The sequence below is a fragment of the Desmodus rotundus genome, chromosome 4 (genome assembly GCF_022682495.2).
Source record: "Desmodus rotundus isolate HL8 chromosome 4, HLdesRot8A.1, whole genome shotgun sequence".
Classification (NCBI taxonomy): domain Eukaryota; kingdom Metazoa; phylum Chordata; class Mammalia; order Chiroptera; family Phyllostomidae; genus Desmodus; species Desmodus rotundus.
Genome location: NC_071390.1, coordinates 77544220 through 77564937, shown reverse-complemented (window position 1 = coordinate 77564937; position 20718 = coordinate 77544220). Strand labels below are relative to the sequence as shown.

Here is a 20718-nt window from a genome sequence, read left to right as displayed (position 1 = left end):
AAGAACCTATGCACCCCAAGGTTCATAGCAGCACAATTTTCAATAGCCAAGTGTTGGAAGCAACCTAAGTGCCCGTTAGTAAATGAGTGGATCAAAAAACTGTGGTACATTTACACAATGGAGTACTTGCAGCAGAAAGAAAGAAGGAGCTCCTGCCATTTGCGACAGCTTGGATGGATCTGGAGAGCATTTTGCTAAGTAAAATAAGCCAGGTGGTGAAACACAAATAGTATATGATCTAACCTATAAGTGGAACATAATCATCAAAACAAAGAAACATGCAAAATATAACCAAAGTCATTGATATAAACAACAAACTGACAGTAACCAGAGGGAGGGGGAGAGCGATAATGAGGGAAAATAGAGGAAGGGTCATCAAGGAACATGTATAAAGGACACATGGACAAAGCCAAAGGGGGGTAGGTTTGAGGGTGGGAAGTGGGTATGGGTGGCACGGTGGGGAGTGGTAGGGGAATAATGGAGACAACTGTACTTGAACAACAATAAAAAAATTGTACCAAGAAATTTGAGCTGCTGTCTTATATTTTCTACTCTATAAATTTTCTTAGTAAACAGAGGTATGCAAAGTAGTTTTGTTACCTCAGGTTCAAATATGTATGTATATAAATACATATAATTGTATACAATGTATATTATATACAAATACACTCATATTTCTCTGATTATCTTGCAGCATCTCAATAAGTACTTTAATTTGGAAAAGATGTATCTTTTGGGGTTTTTTTCATTTTTTTCCCTTTTCATGAAACAAACTCATGGTCATTATTTTTTTTTAAGATTTTATTTAATTATCTTTAGAGAGAGGGAAAGGGAGGGAGAAAGAGAGGGAGAGAAACATTAATGTGTGGTTGCCTCTCATGCACCCTCTACATGCACCCTCTACTGGGGACCTGGGCCCCAACCCAGGCATGTGCCCTGACTGAGAGTCAAATGGCGGACCCTTTGCTCTGCAGGCAAGCACTCAATCCACTGAGCCACACCTGCCAGGGCTCATGGTCATTATTAAAGGGAGAAGAAAATTCTCCAAGTTTTGCATTTGGGAGGAAGGGAGGGATGATTGATGGGAATAAGGAAATGAGAAATATTTATAACCTGATTTCATGGAAATTAAATCTGATGATTTTTTAAAAAGAAAAAATACAGAAAATAAAATTATATAACACATACACATGTATCTATTACCCAGAATTAGTATTTGTTAATCAATTGTCCTATTGGATCTATTAAAGTGTGAAATAAAGTGTTAGAGACAGAACACTTAGGATTTTCTCTTAGCAACACTGCAGAGCCCTTGGTCCTGCCCACTCTCTGTGCTTGGCTGGGTCACCAGCCAGACAGCAGCAGATCTTTAACACCAAAAACAGCAAATGGCACATGTGGACAGGAGCCACATGGAAGTGTTGCTGGGCAGCATCGAATGATCAGAGTGACGGATGGGTTGAAAGCAGAACACACGTTCCCTGTATGTGGACATTCACCACAATGGAGTCAGGAAGGTACAAACCAAAGCCCAGACCGTGCAACTTCAGTGAACAAACCCTTGGGGGAAAATAGCTCTTTTTATAATACAGCTAGTAGCATTTTAAAAGTCTTCAAAACTTTTGGAGATTGAACTGCTTGTGTAAAAATGTCTAGAATTCATGATGAATTCATAAATAACTCATTTTCCCTGACAAGCATGCTGCCCTTTCTTTTTTAAATTTATTGATTTGAGAGAGAGAGAAACATCAATTTGTTGTTCCACTTGTTGCATTTATTTGTTGATTTCTGTATGTGCCCTGACTGCGCATCCAACCTGAAACTCTGGCGCATTAGGATAACGCTCTAACCAACTGAGCTACCTAGCCAGGGTCTGCCTTCTTCTTTGTTCCAGTAAACCTCCTGCAGGAGTCCAAAACGTAGGCATTTTCCTAGAATTCTCATTATCTGACACACCCAGTTGATTTAACCTTCTTATGAATGGTTTAAATCAATTTCTTCCTCTCTATGCTTCTTCTGTGTTTATTTGGAATCTCATCAATTCTGGTTGAGCTGTCACAGAAGTCTCCTAACTGGTCTTGATTCTCTTAATCTTGCTACCCTGCCACCTGCCCCATCCTACCTCTGATGCAGGATTCACACTGCCACCACCAAGGTCTTCCTAAACTGCAAATCTAACATATCATCCTTTTTAAAAAAATTAAATTTATTAGGATGACATGGGTCAATAAGATTATATAGCTTTCAATTGTACAATTTCATAATACTTGTACATCACCTGTATATTGCATTGTGTGCTCATCACCCAAAGTTAAGTCTCCATCTGGCAGCATATATTTGACCCCTTTTACCTTTTCCTACTGCTCCCCAGCCCCCTTCCCCTGTGATAACCACCATACTATTGTCTGTGTCTTGAGTTTTTGTTTTTATTTGTCTTGTCTGTTCATTTGTTGCTTTCTGTTTTATATCCTACATATGAGTGAAATCACATGGTTCTTGACTTTTTCTGTCTGACTTATTTCACTTAGCATGATGTTCTCAAAATCCATCTGTGTTGTCATAAATGGAAGTATTTCATCCTTTCTCATGGCTGAGTCATATTTTATTATATATATGTACCACATCTTTTTTTTAACAAAAGATTTTATTTATTTACTTTTAGAGAGGGAAAGGGATGGAGAAAGAGAGGGAGAGAAACATCAATGATGTGTGGTTGCCTCTAGAGCACTCCCAACTGGGGACCTGGCCCACAACACAGGCATGTACCCTGACTGGGAATCGAACCAGATACCCCTGGTTCACAGTCCAGCACTCAATCCACGGAGCCACACTAAACAGGGCTATGTACCACATCTTTATCCAACCATCTATCAAAGGACACTCTGGTTGTCTCCAAGTCTTGACCACTTTGAATAAAGCTGCAATGAACACAGGGGTGCATATACCTTTGCAAATAAATGTCTTCAAACTTTTTGGGTTGCTTCCCTGCCACCTGTCCCACCCCACCTCAGATACAGGACCATCAGTATGATCTTCCTGAAATGTAAATCTGTGATATCACTCCTATTTAAAAAAAAAAAAAGACAACTCCTTGGTAGTTCCCCAATGCCCTTAAAATAGATATTAAAGATTTTTTTTAATAATAGATTTTAAAATGCTATTAAAATAGAATACCTCTGTGAGACATTCAAACCCCCACATCCTCCACCTTCATGTATTACCTCTCCAGGCTTCACACTTTATATTCCAGTAATGCTGCCCTGATTGTACAACTCCCACACTAAATATTTAAATATTCCACACCTCTGTGCCGTTGGTCAGACCTCTTCCTTGCCTTGTTCCTACTACTTCAGTTGGCTAACTTCCATTTCAATGTTCTACTCATGCTTCAAAACATTGGTGTCTTCTCCTTAGGAGATCTTCCCTAATTTCTTCCAACAGGGCAGATTTTTTTTGTTTTGTTTTATGTCTGCCCCTCCTACTCTACTGAAAACTCCAAATTTTACTAAGCTCTGCATCCCGGCATTGAACACAATACCTCACTTAATCAATGCTTTAAGTGTTTCTTGAGTGCCAAATAAGTGCAGCTGGGAAAGAGGTTGAACCACTACGTGGACAACACATTGCTGGGTGGACAATTAGTGTGACTAGCTCAGGCATCTTGAACACAAGGTGTGTCACCCGCAGGGATCTCTTCTCTGAGGAGGCAGAGGACAAGGCACCAGGTATGTTTTGAGGCTTTGCTGAATCTCTGAGAGCCTCTTGGGCCCACACAGGCTAGATCACTGGAGTTAGGAGAAAAAGTGTGGACTTCACATCATTGGGGGAGTGGAAGGGGAAGGGGGAGGTGGTGAACGGGACCATATATCACTGAGCATTACAGCAATGCATGAGAACAGTAGCAAACTTTTCATGAAAGGGACTGATCAGAAGACATCTTTCTCCTTCATCTTCCTCTTCCTTTCCATTCTCCTGCAATTCACTTCCTTTTTTATTTCTCTTTCTTCTTCCTTTGTCTCTTTTCTTTAGTTTTAGCAGCTATATTACATTTACATCCCAAATAACCTTTTAATATTAGTGGCATAGAGAGAAAAAGTAGAGAAAAATATGTAGAAGTACAAAAAGGATTTGGGCTCAAAAGGAGGGTGGAAATTAAAGAGATGACAAATAAAGTGTTTCATTCATTAAGTTGGTTATCATCAGCTTTAAAATCAATTGTAAATTGAGCACTTGCACTGTGTAAGGCATATTGCCTTGGTGCGTAAATCTGGTAACAATAGTGCTGCTAAAATAAAGTGTAAATTCAGGACGCTGGGTTATGAACCACAATAGGAAAATATGTAGTGTTAGGTGAAGAGGCACAATGCTTAATCTCTCTCTGCCCCTGTCAATCATGCATAAGGTATTACATTTATTTGGTCATTTGTGGATTGGAATGTACATAAACTGGGATGTGCAGACTGGTGCAGCCACTGTGGAAAACAGTATGGAATTTCCTCAGAAAACTAAAAATGGAAATGCCTTTTGACCCAGCAATTCCACTGCTGGGATTATACCCCAAGAACTCTGAAACACCAATCCAAATGAATCTATTTACCCCAATGTTCATAGCAGCTCAAATTACAATAGCCAAGTGCTGGAAGCAACCTAAGTGCCCACCAGTAAGTGAATTGATCAAAAAACTATGGTGCATTTACACAATGGAATTCTACGCAGCAGGAAGAAAGAAGGAGCTCTGACCCTTTGCAACAGCATGGATGGAACTGGAGAGCATTATGCTAAGTGAAATAAGCCAGGTGGTGAGGGACAAATACCATATGATCTCACCTTTAACTGGAACCTAATCAACAAAATAAACAAACAAGCAAAATATAACCACAGACATTGAAATTAAGAACAATTTGACAGAAACCAGAGGGGAGGTGGGAGGGGATAATGGGAGGATGGGGTTTTCAGGAAGAACTATAAAGGACACATGGACAAAACCAGGATGGGCGGTGGAAGCAAGGGAGGGAGGTGGGGATGATTGGGGTTGGGGGGGAGTGAGGGTGAATGCAGACAACTGTAATTGAACAACAATAAAATAATTAAAAAAAAGAATGTGCATAAACTACTTATGACTTCTTGTGAATAGTCTGAGAAGCTGAAACAAATACTAGACTTCAGAGCATGTATATCACAGGGAAAACCACCAGGGCCAAAGACCACAGAGGAATTTCCATGCTGTTGGATTTAAGATGTCTTTGCATGAAGGAGTTGTTTTCTGTGTTTAGTTTAAAATAAATCCACAGGCCATGACATCATTTCAGCCCTCTACTCACTGTTTCTCCCAACATGGGCCTTTGACTGCATTAGAATAACTTGAGGTACTTGCTTTGGTCCTGATTCCTGCTCCATACCCCGTCAGATCTATAAGATCAGAATACCAGAGAGTGGGTGATGGGCTCTTCAGTTTGTTTTAAAGCCATCAGTGCCCAATTTCTGTGGCATGCATACTACATAGACCCCACTGATGTGCATTATGAAAGTGATGGTTAGTACCTAGTAGCATAGACTGAAGTGAGTTGTCATCACATAAGCTCTAAGTCATGTTGGATGGCAGATGTGATTTGCTGTCAGAAATTGTTGAGTTGGAGTCAGAAACAAATGTCAAAGCTGGTAAGATTCTAAGGGCTGACCTAGTGGTGGGCAACGGCTCCTTTGTGGCTGTAGGAAACCCTTCCTTGGTGAGAGATGATGAAGCAGTGGCTTGAATGGTGCCCATGACCCTGCTGGGGCTCTGGCCAGAGGTTCTTAACCCTAACTGTATTTGTCTGCCTGACTCACGTATGGAAGATTGTTTTGGTTTTTTTTTCCCCCAGAGAATAATCCTGACCTTGAACAAACCACACAGGAAAGAGGTCTCTTTTGGAGGCTGTGAATTGCATCCAAATCACAGCCTAATTCACCTGCTGCTCTGTACAGCTCCCAAGACTTCAACTAGCCAGCATTTCTGCCATCAGCAAAGCAGGCAGGCAGTAAACCTGTGGGGCCAGGTGCCTGGGCAGCCGGCACACTGTGTCATAGTGCATGGAACAGAGTCATATCATGATCTCTGTTCATAGCTTGCAATCCATTCGATGGTATCCCAGAAGCATTTAAACATATTTTCTTGCTCTGATCCACTCCCTCTACTCATAACCTAGAACATCACTATACCTATTATAATGTTTCTGTTCCTAGCAATATAATGTTTAATAAAGTATGTCATTGAAAATGGACTGTATTTAATAGAAGAAATACTGTCTGCGGTATGCTCACATTACATCTTGGAAAACAATATTGGCTTTCTTCCAAGAATTTTTCAAGTTATTCTAGCATCAGAGTATGTGAACATTTACTACTAATTCTAAAAGCTGTTGCTTCTCTGTTGTAACATGCAGGTTCAGTGTTACCACACTGAGGGTGCTGTGGTCACTTGTTCTGGTCCTGAGTGTTCCTGTCTGGCTACAAAGTAAAACATATGCAGTACGCCCAAGGACTTCAGTGTGCCTGCACTCTGACCTCGCAGAGAGCCTGGCAGCTCTGCCCCTGCACCAGTCTAGGTAAGAACCTCCCTGTAGATGTCAGGATTGTTGTGTTTATAACATGCTTCTATGGGCCCCGGCAGGCTGCTTCCACTTACCCTGGAGGAAGGATAAAGGAAGGCAGAGAGCAAAGGGCCTCTAACTCAAGGTCTTTGATGGCCTTGCCCATTGGTTCCTGGCTTCTTGGTTTTATCTCTGACCTTCCAGACTCTGCACCTTCTCTGTCAACAACTGTGGCACCTACTGGTGCCTCCCAGCCTTAGCTGACTCCTCTGGGGTGCATCCCTTGTAAGCCTGATTCCTGTAGCCTTGTCCACCTGCCTTTGCCTCTCTCACCAGAGTTACCAACTGGATGCCCACCTGGAAAAGCAGGCCTCTAGTGCTGACCCCACCTGGTTCTCTGGATTCTGTTGCTGCTAGAATCTAGAACTTACCCAGACCTGGACTTAAGCTCTGTGGGCAGAGTGGGCAGGCACTATGTTGCTTTGCTCACTCCTATATTTCCTATAGCAGGTACTCAGTAAATGCTGGCCAAATGTTAAATGGGTCTGTGTACAAACTTTAACATTAAAAAAATAAGTATACATTATAGGATTGGGAAGCTAGAAGGAAAATTATTTGAATAAAATGACATGAAAGCTGTACTTCTCCTTCTCCTGTTCATAATAATCTTTGTAGTTCCTTCTGTCATCAAGAGGTATTTCCTACATTCTTTTCAGCTTAGGAATAACAGGTAAAAATTGCTTTACCATTTCTAAACACTGCCTAACAGGACTTCCTCCATGTAACATGAACTGTGCAGAGAAAAAGCGCAAAAACCTGTTCAAACCAGGGGCTTCAACTGAACATTTCGGGGCCTAAAATCTAGAAGAGGCCACTGTAATTAATGTTCCTGACTTTCAATCAAATACTTTTCTTTTTCCCCCCTTAAACTCAAATATCATCTAAGCCACTAAAAATTCTTAATAAATGGTATGAACCAGAATGGAATCAATAAATACATATTTCTTCTCATTGCAATTCTTATTTGTAAAATAAGAAGAAACACCACTTATGATTATACTGCCTTAACTAAATCAATGGTTTGACTCAATATGTTCCCTAAAATCGGAATATTGTCAAATGAACTCTGGGGGCAGATACTGCCATGAAAAACTTGCATGAACCATTCTCTTAGAAAATTTTATTTTTCCCCACTAGAGGGAACTAAAAGGAGCAAATAGGCCTGTAAGACAAAGCCAAACTCTGGATAAGAAAATCATTTGTTTTTCCATAGGTTTTAAAAGAGAAGAATGTACCTCAAGATGAGAAGAACCTAGAGACCTTTTAAGTTGGCCTCTGGTGTGTGTTCATGAGGAGGAATGATGGACTGAAAAGAGACCCTAATATCTGACCTCAGCACCAAATTAAGGAGCCAGCAGCACGGCGGTGACTAGCACTGGTACAGAGCTGTCAGTTTGCCTGCATTACCTCTTCTGAGCTTCTCAGCAATCCTGAGATGCAGTAAGATAGGCAAGATTGTTCACTAATCTCATCTTCTACATAAGAAATGGATGCTCAATATGTTGCCAAATCTCACTCAGCAAGTAAGTGAGAGAGTTGAGAATCAAACCTAGGTTTTTGACCATAAGTCTGGCTCCTTTCCACACACCCCTCCTAAAATAGTGACTGTTCTATGTTCTTCTGGGGCTAAGAGAAGGCTAACTAATCTCCTTTGCCACGGACCGTCTGAAGATGAATTGGTGTAAGATATTTATTTTTGGGGAGTTTTGCTTTTGGTTTCTCCTTTTAATATTTATTCAGGATGATTTCCCTAAAGTACTGTTACTTAATGGTCCAGATTCCTGAATAAATATTGAAATTTTACCAACTTAGAGTTTATTCAAATAAACTAATATCTTTGATATTAAAGACAAGAGAAATATGAAGTATGTTCAAAGGATTTGGTATTCATTCTTTGGGTGCTTTAGACATGAGCTTTTGGGTTTAAGTAAGTAGAATGGAAGCCTCATAGCATTGCCAAAATATTTTCTTTTCAAACACTTTATTGATTATGAATTTTACTTTTCTATTGAAAGAAGAGACATTAAGCAGATTTACTCTATAGTTAATTCTTGATTATAGTCACCCACAATCTATTACCTGCAATTCTCAACTCCAAAAAGTTCTGAAAATCTTAATTTTTTTCATAAGTCAGGTACAAATTTACTGGTGGAAATACCAGATCTAAACTGAAAAGAGTTTAGGCTTTATTTATCCCATTTAGTGTATATATTCATGTGTTTGCTGCATAAATATTAATACAAGATGTTCCCCAGAGCTATTTAGTGTATTACCTAATAATAGTTACATAAAATCTGAAAAATTCTGAATTCTGAAATGCACCTAGCCTCAAAGGTTTCAGATAAGGGATTGTAAATCTTTTGTCAAGAAGAGAAGGGGCCCTGGCCGGTATGGTTCAGTGGATTGAGTGCTGGCCTGCAAAACAAAATGTTGCTGGTTCTATTCTCATTCAGGGCACATGCCTGGGTTGCAGGCCAGGTCCCCAGTAGGGGGCGCTCAAGAGGCAACCACGGAGAACCAAGATGGCGGCGTAGGTAGACACACTGCGCCTCTTCGCACAACCAGAACTGACAGAAAATCAAACGGCAAGGAAATCCGACACCAAATAGATAAAAAAGAAACATACATCCAGACCTGTAAGAGGGGCGGAGACGGGCACCAGGGCGGAGAGGACTCGTGTGGCCGTGGCGGTACCAAGACTGGCGGAGTGTGGGATGAACGGGGCAGGCAGTCTGACCACTAGCAGACCCTGTGGCACCACATTCATGCACAGATAAACCGAGAGGGCCGGACTCAGAGTGGCGGAGAATGGGGCAGGCAGAGCGGCGGGTAGTACCCTGTGGCCCCACACTTGCGCACAGATAAACCAGGACGAACAGCGGGGAGCAGAGCAGACCATGTAACCCAGGGCTCCAGCGCGGGGATATAAAGCCTCAGACCTCTGATTGAAAACGCCCGTGGGGGTTGGGACCAGCAGCAGGAGAAACTCCCAGCCTCACAGGAAAGGTTTTGGAGAGACCCACAGGGGCCTAGAGTGTGCACAAGCCCACCCACTCAGGAACCAGCACCAGAGGGGCCCAATTTGATTGTGGGTAGCAGAGGGAGTGACTAAAATTGGGTGGAGAGTGGAGCAGGCACCATTGCTCCCTCTCGGCCTCTCCCCCATGTACAGCGTCACAGCGCAGCGACCAGCATTATCCTGCCACGGTGAACACCTAAGGCTCCGTCCCTTTAGGTAACAGATGCGCCAAGACAAAAAAAAAAAATGGCCCAAATGACAGAACACTTCAAAGCTCCAGAAAAAATACAACTAAGCAGCGAACAGACAGCCAACCTATCAGATGTACAGTTCAAAACACTGGTTATTAGGACGCTCACAGAATTGGTTGAATTTGGTCGAAAACTAGATGAAAAAATGAAGCCTATGCTAAGAGAAACAAAGGAAAATGTACAGGGAACCAATAGTGATGAGAAGGAAACTGGGACTCAAATCAACACTGTGGACCAGAAGGAAGAAAGAAACATCCAACCAGAAAAGAATGAAGAAACAAGAACTCGGAAAAATGAGGAGAGGCTTAGGAACCTCCAGGACATCTCAAAACATTCCAACATCCGAATTATAGGGGTGCCAGAAGGAGAAGAGGAAGAACAAAAAATTGAAAGCTTATTTGAACAAATAATGAAGGAGAACTTTCCTAATATGGCAAAGGAAATAGACTTGCAGGAAGTCCAGGAAGCTCAGAGAGTCCCAAAGAAGCTGGACCCAAGGAGGAACACACCAAGGCACATCATCATTACATTACCCAAGATGAAACAGAAGGAGAGAACCTTAGAAGCAGCAAGAGAAAAGGACACAGTTACCTACAAAGGACTTCCCATAAGACTGTCAGCTGATTTCTCAAAAGAGACCTTATAGGCAAGAAGGGGCTGGCAAGAAGTATTCCAAGTCATGAAAGGCAAGGACCTACATCCAAGATTACTGTATCCAGCAAAGCTATCATTTAGAATGGAAGGGAAGATAAAGTGCTTCTCAGATAAGGTCAAGTTAAAGGAGTTCATCATCACCAAGCCATTGTTATATGAAATGTTAAAGGGACTTATCTAAGAAAAAGAAGATAAAAAAATAGAACAGTAAAAATGACAGCAAACTCACAATTATTAACAACCACACCTAAAACAAAACCAAAAGCAAACTAAGCAAACAACTAGAACAGAACAGAACCACAGAAATGGAGATCACATGGAGGGTTATCAATAGGGGAGCGGGAGGGGGAGAGTGAAGGGAAAGGTACAGAGAATAAGTAGCATAAATGGTAGGTGGAAAATAGACAGGGGGAGGGTAAGAATAGTGTAGGAAATGTAGAAGCCAAAGAACTTATAAGTATGACCCATGGACATGAACTATAGTGGGGGAATGTGGGAGGGAGGGGGTGGGCAGGATGGAGTGGAGTGAGGGGGGGCGGAAATGGGACAACTGTAATAGCATAATCAATAAATATATCCAAAAAGAAAAAAGAAAAAATAATGGCAGAAAACTTCCATACTTGAGGGGGAAAGTCATGCAAGTTCAGGAAACATAGAGGGCTCCAATCAAGATGAACTCAAAGAGGCCTACTCCAAGACACATCATAATTAAATGACAGATTTTAAAGACAAAGAGAGAATCTTAAAGGCAGCAAGGGAGAAAAAGCTAATAACATACAAGGGAGCTCCAATGAGCCTATCAGCTGATTTCTCAATAGAAACTCTATAAGCTAGAAGGGATTGGCATGAAATATCCAGGTAATGAAAAGCAAGGACCTATAACCAACAGTATTCTATCCAGCAAGGCTCACATTTAACAATGAAGGCCAAATAAAGAGCTTACCAGACAAAAGAAAGCTAGAAGACTACATCTCCACCAAGCCAGCACTGCAAGAGATGCTAAAGGAACTGCTATAAAAAGGCAAAAGGGAGAGAGAAAGGGGAGAGAGGGGCAATGAAAAAATGCAATGAACAAGTAGCTATCAACAATAACCTTAAATATAAATGGATTAAATACTCCAATAAAAAAATATAGGGTAGCTGAATGGATAAGAAAACAGGGACTGCATATATGCTGTCTACCAGAGACCCATCTCAGAACAAAAGATCTACAGAGGTTGAAGTGAAAGAATAGAAAAAAAGTATTCCAAGAAAATGACTGAAAAGAAAGCTGGGGTAGCAATACTTACATCAGGCAAAATAGACTTTAAAGCAAAAGCCATAAAAGGGGACAAAAGTCACTACATAATTCTTAAGGGAATGGTCCACCAGGAGGAGATAACTCTTGTAAATATATATGCACCCAACATAGGAGCACCTAAATAAAGAAAGAAAATCTTGGAGGACTTCAAGAAAAATATTGACAACAACATAGTCACTGTAGGGGATTTTAACACTCCACTGTGAACAATGGACAGATCTTCCATACAAAAAATCTACAAGCATATTGTGGCACTAAATGACACTCTAGATCAAATGGATTTAATTGATATATACAGAACCTTTTATTGCAAAGAAGCAAAATATACATTCTTTTCAAATGCACATGGAACATTTTCAAAGTTAGACCACATGGTAGGACACAAAATAAGCTTCAATAAATTCAAGAAAATTGAAATAACATCAAGCATGTATTCAGATCACAGTGGATTGAAACCAGAAACCAAACTCACAGAAAAAACTCAAAAACATTCAAGTCCAGGGAGACTCAATAACAGGTTATTAAATAATGAATGGGTCAACAATGAGATCAAGAAAGAAATCAAAAAGTATCTGGAAACAAATTAAGTTGAACACACAACCCAATACTTTTGAGACACAGTAAAGGCAGTCCTGAGCAGGAAGTTCAGAGCATTACAGGCTTACCTAAAGAAGATAGAAAATTCTCAAAAGACCTAACACTACACCTACAGGAACTAGAGGAACAACAAACAAAGCCCAGAGTGAGTAGAAGGAAGGAAATAATCAAGATCAGAGCAGAGTTAAATGACATAGAGACCAAAAGAAAAAAACAAAACTGGATTCTTTGAAAAGATAAACAAAATTGACAAACCTTTAACCAAATTCATCAAGAAAAAAAGAGAGAGGACCCAAATAAATAAAATCAGAAATAAAACAGAAGTAACAACATGTACCACAGAAATACAAAGGATTGCAAGAAATTACTATGAACAACTATATGCCAAGAAATGGGACAACCTGGGTGAAATAATTTCTAGAAACATACACTCTTCCAAAACTGAACCAGGAAGATGCAGAAAACCTGAATAGACCAATAAAAATGAGCAAAATTAAAGCAGTAATCAAAAAATTCCTGGCACACAACAGCCCTGGACCAGACAGCTTCACAGGTGAATTTTACCAAACATACAAAGAAGAACTAACACTTATCATTCTCAAACTATCCCGAAAAATCCAAGAAGAGGGAAGACTCCCAAACTCTTTTTATGAGACCAGTATTATCCTAATTCCAAAACCATGTAAAGACACAACAAAGAGAAAACACTACAGGACAATATCGCTGATGAACATAGATGCTAAAATCCTCAACAAAAATATTGGCAACCCTGATATAGCAATACATTAAAAAGATCATATACCACGATCATGTGGGATTTATTCCAGGGATGGAAAGATGGTACAATATTTGCAAAACAATAAATGTAATACATCACATAAGCAAAATGAAGGACAAAAATCACATGATCATACCAATAGATGCTGAAAAGCATTTAATAAAATCTAGCACCAATTTATGATAAAAACACTCAGCAAAGTGGGAATAGAGGGAACATACCTCAACATAATCAAGGCCATATACAAAAAACCTACTGCCAGCATCATACTCAATGGGCAAAAACTAAAAGGGTTTCCTTTAAGATCAGGAACAAGACAAGGGTGCCCGCTTTCACCACTGCTATTCAACATAGTACTGGAAGTTATAGCTACAGTGATCAGACAAGGAGAAATAAAAGGCATCGACTTGGAAAGGAGGAAGTAAAACTGTCATTATCTGCAGATAACATGACAGTATACATAGAAAAGGCTATAGACTCTACCAAAAAATACTTGACCTATAAATGAATTTGGCAAAGTAGCAGAATACAAAGACAATATTCAGAAACTGATGGCATTTTTGTACACCATAATGAACAGTCAGAAAAAAGAAACTAAGAAAACAAATCTCATTTCCATAGCAATAACAAAAATAAAGTACCTAGGGATAAAACACCTATATTCAGAAAAATATAGAACACTGAAGAAAGAAATTAAGGAAGATACAAATAAATGGAAGCATATACCGTGTTCATGGATTGGAAAATTAACACCATTAAAATGTGCACTATACCCAAAGCTATCTATAGATTCAATGTAATTCCTATTAAAGTGCCAGTGGCATATTCCATAGATCTAGAACAAATACTCTAAAAATTTATATGGAACCAAAACAAACAAACAAACAAATAGCCTCAGCAATCTTGAGAAAAAGTTGAAGGAATCATAATACTTGATATCAAACTATACTACAAGGTGTTGTAAAGGACTGGAGAAAGAACAGAAAGATGAAATCTAAAATACAAGTGGAGGGACTGGTTATTGAGGAGAAAAAATATCTAAGCTGGGAATGATAAAAGTAGAGACCTGATCCTCTGGAGAAGTTGAGTGTGAAGGGCCAGAATCCAATTGCCCTGGAAGCTAGCCTACCTGTGGATTCCTCAGTTAAGTGAGAAAATAAGTTCTGCCTTTGCCTTAGTCCTTTGTGGCAGATGTTCTAACACACATTTGATACAGAAAATAAAATTACAACAGATATACTCACTCGTTGCCAGGCTCTGTCTCACACTCACCAGGGTTCAGTTTCAGATATATAAAACTGACACAGGTCACAATGCCAAGTTCCTTAAAAATTAGCCTCACAGAAAATGTGGTCATAGAATATCTAACCCAATTCTATTTTGAGAAATCAAAATTCCACTCATAGGATAACTGGAATGCAATCTGCCTTGTTTATGGATCTTGTAAATGCACTAGATAATGGGTAACATAGACATAAAACTGGATTTGAGACATGCAAATTGATTTTTGGTATTTATTATTTTGTACCGAGTGGCTTATGGATATTGGTAGTTGTTTTGTTCTTTCCTTTTCACACACACACAAAATCTGATGTGTTTGCATAAGCAAAAGCTAATAAAACTGCCAATATGTGGCTTTGAATTTGAAACTTACTCTGTAACTTAAGATTTATGAACAAAATTACTGCAGTATTCCACCTTTTTCATTAGAATCACTCCCTCCACATGGAAGCTGTGATACAAACTATGCAAATCACAAATCTTATTCCACCTGTAGGTTCTTATCTAAGAGAGTGACCCCAGTTTTATAGTCTGTGATTTCATATTTGAAAAAAGGTTACAACCACATCTCACCCAACACCTAGTACTCTTGAAAACAATCGAAAAAACTCAAAAAAAGCGGTGTGCCAAACTTTAAAAATGGGAAAATAATGCCATCTTGTGGTTATAGAAGAGTAAGACTAAAATTTTTATCTCACTTTTTTAAAGTGTATTTTATTATGTTATTACAATTGTCACATTATTTTTCTCCCCTTTTTTGGGGCCCTCTCCACCCTGCACCACCCCCCCCTCCCTCCAGCATCCACCCTCTTTAGTTCATGTCCATGGGTCATAACACACAACTTCTTTGGCCTCTCCATTTCCCATACTATTCTTAACCTCACCATCTATCTTATGCCTACCATTATGCTTCTTACTTCCTGTACCTTTCCCCTCTATTTTTCTCCTTCCCCTCCCCACTGATAACCCTCCATGTGATCTCCATTTCTGTGATTCTGTTCTCCTTCTAGTTGTTTGCTTAGTTTGATTTTGGTTTTGTCTTTTTTTTTTTAGTTCGGTTGTTGATAATTGTGAGTTTAATTGTCATTTTACTGTTCATAGTTTTTATCTTCTTTTTCTTAGATAAGTTCCTTTAACGTTTCATATAATAAGGGCTTGGTGATGATGAACTCCTTTATCTTGACCTTGTCTGGGAAGCACTTTATCTGCCCTTCCATTCTAAATGATAGCTTTGCTGGATAGAGTAATGGATGTAGGGCCTTATCTTTCATGACTTTGAATACTTCTTTCCATCCCCTTCTTGCCTGCAAGGTTTCTTTTGAGAAATCAGCTGATAGTCTCAGGGGAACTCCTTTGTAGATAGTTGTCTCCTTTTCTCTTGTTGCTTTTAAGATTCTCTCCTTATATTTACTCTTGGGTAATTTAATGATTATGTTCCTTGTTGTGTTCCTCTTTAGACCCAACTTCTTTGGGACTCACTGAGCTTCCTGGTGTTGCATGTCTATTTCCTTCACCAGAATGGGGAACTTTTCCTTCATTATTTGTTCAAATATGTTTTCAATTTCTTGCTCTTCCTCTCTTCTCCTTCTGGCACCTCTATGATTTGGGTTTGGGAACATCTAAAGTTGTCCCAGAGGTTCCTAGGACTCTCCTGTTTGAATTCTTGTTTCTTCACTCTGTTTTGGTTGAATGTTTATTTCATTCTTCTGCTCCAAATTGCTGAGTCCTGGTTTCCTTCCCTTCACTCTTGGTTCCCTGTATATTTTCTTTCATTTCACTCTGTAATAGCCTTCACTTCTTTCTCAATTTTGTGATCATACTCAACGATTTCTGTGAGCTTCCTGATTACCAGTGCTTGAACTCTGCGTCTGATGAGTTGGCTATCTCTTTATTACCTAGTTGTTTTTCTGGAGCTTTAATCTGTTCATTTCGGTCATATTTCTTTGTCTTGGTACACATGTTATGTTGTAAGGGACAGAACCTTAGGTATTCACCAGGGCAGGGCAACCTACTTTGCTCCTTGTGGTGTTGTATGTGGGGGAGAGGTCCAAGAGGGAAGAGCGCAGCTTGCTCGGCTCTTACTTTGCTTTCAGTCACTTCCCTCACTTCCCACAAGCGTATTTTGCCCTTTCAGGTTCTGCTTTTCAAGCAGTGAGCTTGTATATGTTCTAGGATTCTGTGGGCCACTCCAATGGACTCTCCTGTGAGACTGGGAGTTTCTCCCACCACTACATCCACCATAGGTTTTTACAGACATAGGTTTTGAGGCTTTATTTCCCCTCACTGGGATCCTGGGTTGCATGGTCTGTGTCACTCCCCAGTTGTTCCTCCTGGCTTATCCACATGTGAATGTGGGATCCCCTGGTCCACCAGCTGCCACCTTGTCATGTGTCCTCTCTGCCCTGGCTGCCCATGTCTTTCCCTTTTAGTAGTCTGGATGAATGTTTCTTCTTTAACTCCTTGGTTGTTAAACTTCATACAGTTTGATTATTTTGCAGTTCTTGTTGGTTTTTGTTTTTAAATTGGTTTATCCTTCTTTTGGTTGTGTGAGGAAGCAGAGTGTGTCTATCTATGACTCCATCTTGGCAGGAAGCCTCCAGTTCTTTCTATCTTGATTTTTTAATATATTAAAGACTCATTGCCAAATTCAGGCCCACCTTAAACTATCCCTTTCCTCAAAGTTCTTAAACACCCAAATAAAACCTTTTTACTCCTTTAGAATATTGTTAATGTGCAGACACTTCCCTGAAAATCGGATTCATTATTTTAGCCAAGAAATTCCAATTTTCTGAAAAAATATTTCCCCATAATTATACTTTGATTATTGAACGAGAGGCAGATCTCGATTCTGGATGCTAAGGTAATGTATTCATGGATAAAAGCTCTAAAACATTTTTTAGGCATTGACAAGGTAATCAGCAAGTGTCTTTGGGAGATGGCCCAGATACCCGAAACAGCATGTGATTTGATTTTTATAAGTCCATATAAGTGCAAGTTTACTTCCAAGAAACACAGTGCTGTAGAAAGGAGTATCAAACTTATTCTTCCCAGAAACTTCTCGACTGAGCAGAGAAATAGGATGAGCATGAGCCAAGATGTCATCCCCAATGCCCTAGTCTGACATTTTGTAGACTACCTGAGATAAAACGATGAGTGACCCTGATGCAGCCTTACTGTGAATATGACACAGTGCTACGGAAAGCACAGCAGGCTTTGCTCTGTACTACAGACACAGCCTGGTACCTCTTTGGGCAGTCAGTCCATGAAGATAAAGGGATAATAACTAGGTGATATGCATTTACACTAGCAGGTAAGACCTTTTAGTCTCAATTTATATGTAACTTAAATAATTTACACTTAAATTTAATAATATACTTCAATATTTAACAGGAAATGCTTCCTTATTTTACAGGAACAAAAAATTAATCTATAAATTTGCACCACTTGCCTGGTGGAATTATTGATAGGAAGGATGGCAATAAAAGTAGTAAAGGAAAAAAGAGAGTCAGGGAAAGAGAAAAAGAGGGCAAGAAGGTGTTACATAAGCATAGGGTAACATCATGTGCAATGATCAAATGAGGCTGAGGAGAATAAAAGAATAACCCTTAAAGCCAACACTTATTCAACAGTGACCAGATAGAATGTTATGTTCCGACTGTGCAACACTTCATTTAATCCACTGTGAAAAAAAATTAGGTGAGCTTCCCCACACTGCTAGTAGGATGTGTAGATGAGATTTTTCACAGAATTTTTCTCCAGTTTTAAGAAATCTTAGAGATCACATTTAATATCTGTTCTACAACATTCTTCACCAGTACCTACCCGGGTACCTTTCACTGACTAATTGAATATGCCAGATGTTTTTAAAAAGGAGAGCTTAAAACATTTTTAAAAATAGATACTGTAAGATGAAATTGCCATGTAAATACAGATTCTTAAAATCTCTTTTGAAATCCCTCTTGAAAGTGGGTTAGGTGAATTTACAAAGTAAAAACAGGTGTGCATAGCAGCTGTGCCCAGAGGTGAAGAAGGAGCGGGAAGGTCTGTGTTCTCTGGTGTTCTGGGAAAAACACTCCCCTCAGCTGGTCTGGCATGCAGGTGACAAGAACTTCTGCTGTCACAGGCCCAGAGTGCAATGTCAGGCCTGCCTTGGGGCATTGTTAGCTGGGGCTTGGTCTGAGGAGGCAGAGGGAACTTGGTCCAAACACAGGCACCAGAACTGGAGATCTCTTAGAAAATGAGAACCGTCCAGTGGTGACTGGATGAAGGCAAGCAATGATTATTTCCTCCTGCTCCTTCTCGAAGTGAACACAGTTGGGGGATCCAGGTGAGTTCCTGGAAGATCTGTGCATGTGCTGGTTGAAATGCTGCTGACTTCATTTCTGCCTGATTATTTGAACCTGAAATATCATTGTTTGGTTTTAGGAGCCTTCCAGGTTTGTTTGGTCGAATTCTTAACCATGTAATTTTTTTAATACTTACCTGCTGAAGACCATGTTTTCTCTGGATATAAATAACCGGAGCCCCTCAAAAAAGTAAAACAGTGAGGAGCCTGTCTGTCTTCCATGCAAAAGCTAGAAACAGGTCGAATTATACCACAAACCTTGCACCATGTTAAGATACAACCCCAGGAATTAGAAAGTAACTCACTCTGCACAGCAGGGTATGCTCCGTAGCAGCAATTTGGGGGAACTCTGAAAAACCCCACTTAGTGTGTGCAGTTCAGGGGACAAAAGGAGCATACTGGGTCCCAAAAGTCTTTCCCATGCAGGAAGTAAAGAGCTCAAGGCCCACAGTGTCAACTTGTCCTCCCTCCACTTTGGCCCAAGCAGAAAACTCTTAGTGCCCAAGTCTAATCACCATCTTACCCACCTGGCCATGGAAGTAGCAAAGATTCAGTTACAATATCCAGTCATATATTTTTTCACATTTTAATGGTTTTGTAATCTACCAGTTTAAAAAATCTACAGCAAAAGAAACTTACCATCTCCCAGATGAGAGAGTAAGAGATAATATATCCATCATTTCCTGTACTTTGTCCTTACCTTTCAATAGAAGTTATCTTGTGCTGCTTTTTAAAAATGTATTCTAAAAGTGGGCCACTGTTTTGTTAGATATCCTCAAAAAATTACCGCATGAGGCACCATTAGCATATAGCTGCAAGGGTGTCAAACTCATTTTCACCAGGGGCCACATCAGCCTCGTGGTTGCCTTCAAAGGGCCAAATGTAATTTTAGGACTGTATAAATGTAACTACTCCTTAACAGTTATGCCAGATTCAACCTGTAGGCCTTGTGTTTGCCACCTGTGAGCTATAGTGAAGAAATATATGTCATTAAAAAACAACTACCCTTCCATTCTAATTAGTCAATCTTTCTGGGACTTTCTTGGACCTTTCTTTGTGCTGGAAGAATTAGATTCTGAATTCAAAGACATTTCCTATTCCAAATTGTGTCTAGCCATATTTCCCAATGAGGCCTCTCAAGAGTTTCTGCAATAAGATGAAATAATATTAAGATATTAAAATTAGCCCCAGCTGGTGTGGCTCAGTGGATTGAGTGCTGGCCTGTGCACCAAAGGGCCACTGGTTAGATTCCCAGTCGGGGCACATGCCTGGGTTGTGGTCCAGGTCCCTGGTGGCGGGCATGCAAGAGGCAACTACCATTGATGTCTCTCTCCCTCTATTTCTCCCTCCCTTCCCTTCTCTCTAAAAATAAATAAAATCTTTTAAAAAATATATTAAAATTAAATATCCCAACTTCAATTAAAATATTCCCAAAATTGTGTCAATACATAGTGATGCTCCAAAATTAAGTATAACCCCTCTTGTTAATTTCCTAGTGATATAATTAAATTAAAATCTTGAAAAATTAAAATCCAAAATCTTTCTGTTAAAGTCAAAAAGTGTAAAAAAATCCTGATGTTTTTAACTCAAAGTCTAAAATCATTGTTTGCAACTTCTCATTCTGCTCGGCTGCAGTGAGATGTTCGTCCGTGTCTGAGTTCTTTCAGCAGCTGTGGCCTTTCTGGAGCAGGTGAGCACAAGACACAAAAACTGTCTATTCACTGCTGAGCAGCTCAGGAGCCTCATGTGTAAGGATTCAAAGCATCAAAAATTATACAAAAGCAATTGCTTTCCACACCTACACATTTTAGAAAATTAAGCAACCCCCAACTTCTATTATAGTTATCGCAAATATAATTATGTT

The 20718-nt window shown here is 39.8% G+C and overlaps 1 protein-coding gene across 3 annotated transcripts in view; it reads right to left on the bottom strand.

The window, feature by feature from the left end:
* LOC123478118 (uncharacterized) overlaps positions 1–20718 on the bottom strand; it is a 141866-nt gene that overhangs the window by 64377 nt on the left and 56771 nt on the right. For all 3 annotated transcript variants that reach the window (XM_071221249.1, XM_071221250.1, XM_071221248.1), the window contains exon 4: positions 5322–5409. In XM_071221249.1, coding sequence (XP_071077350.1) covers positions 5322–5409 — 88 coding nt within the window. The remainder of the gene's footprint in view (positions 1–5321; positions 5410–20718) is intronic.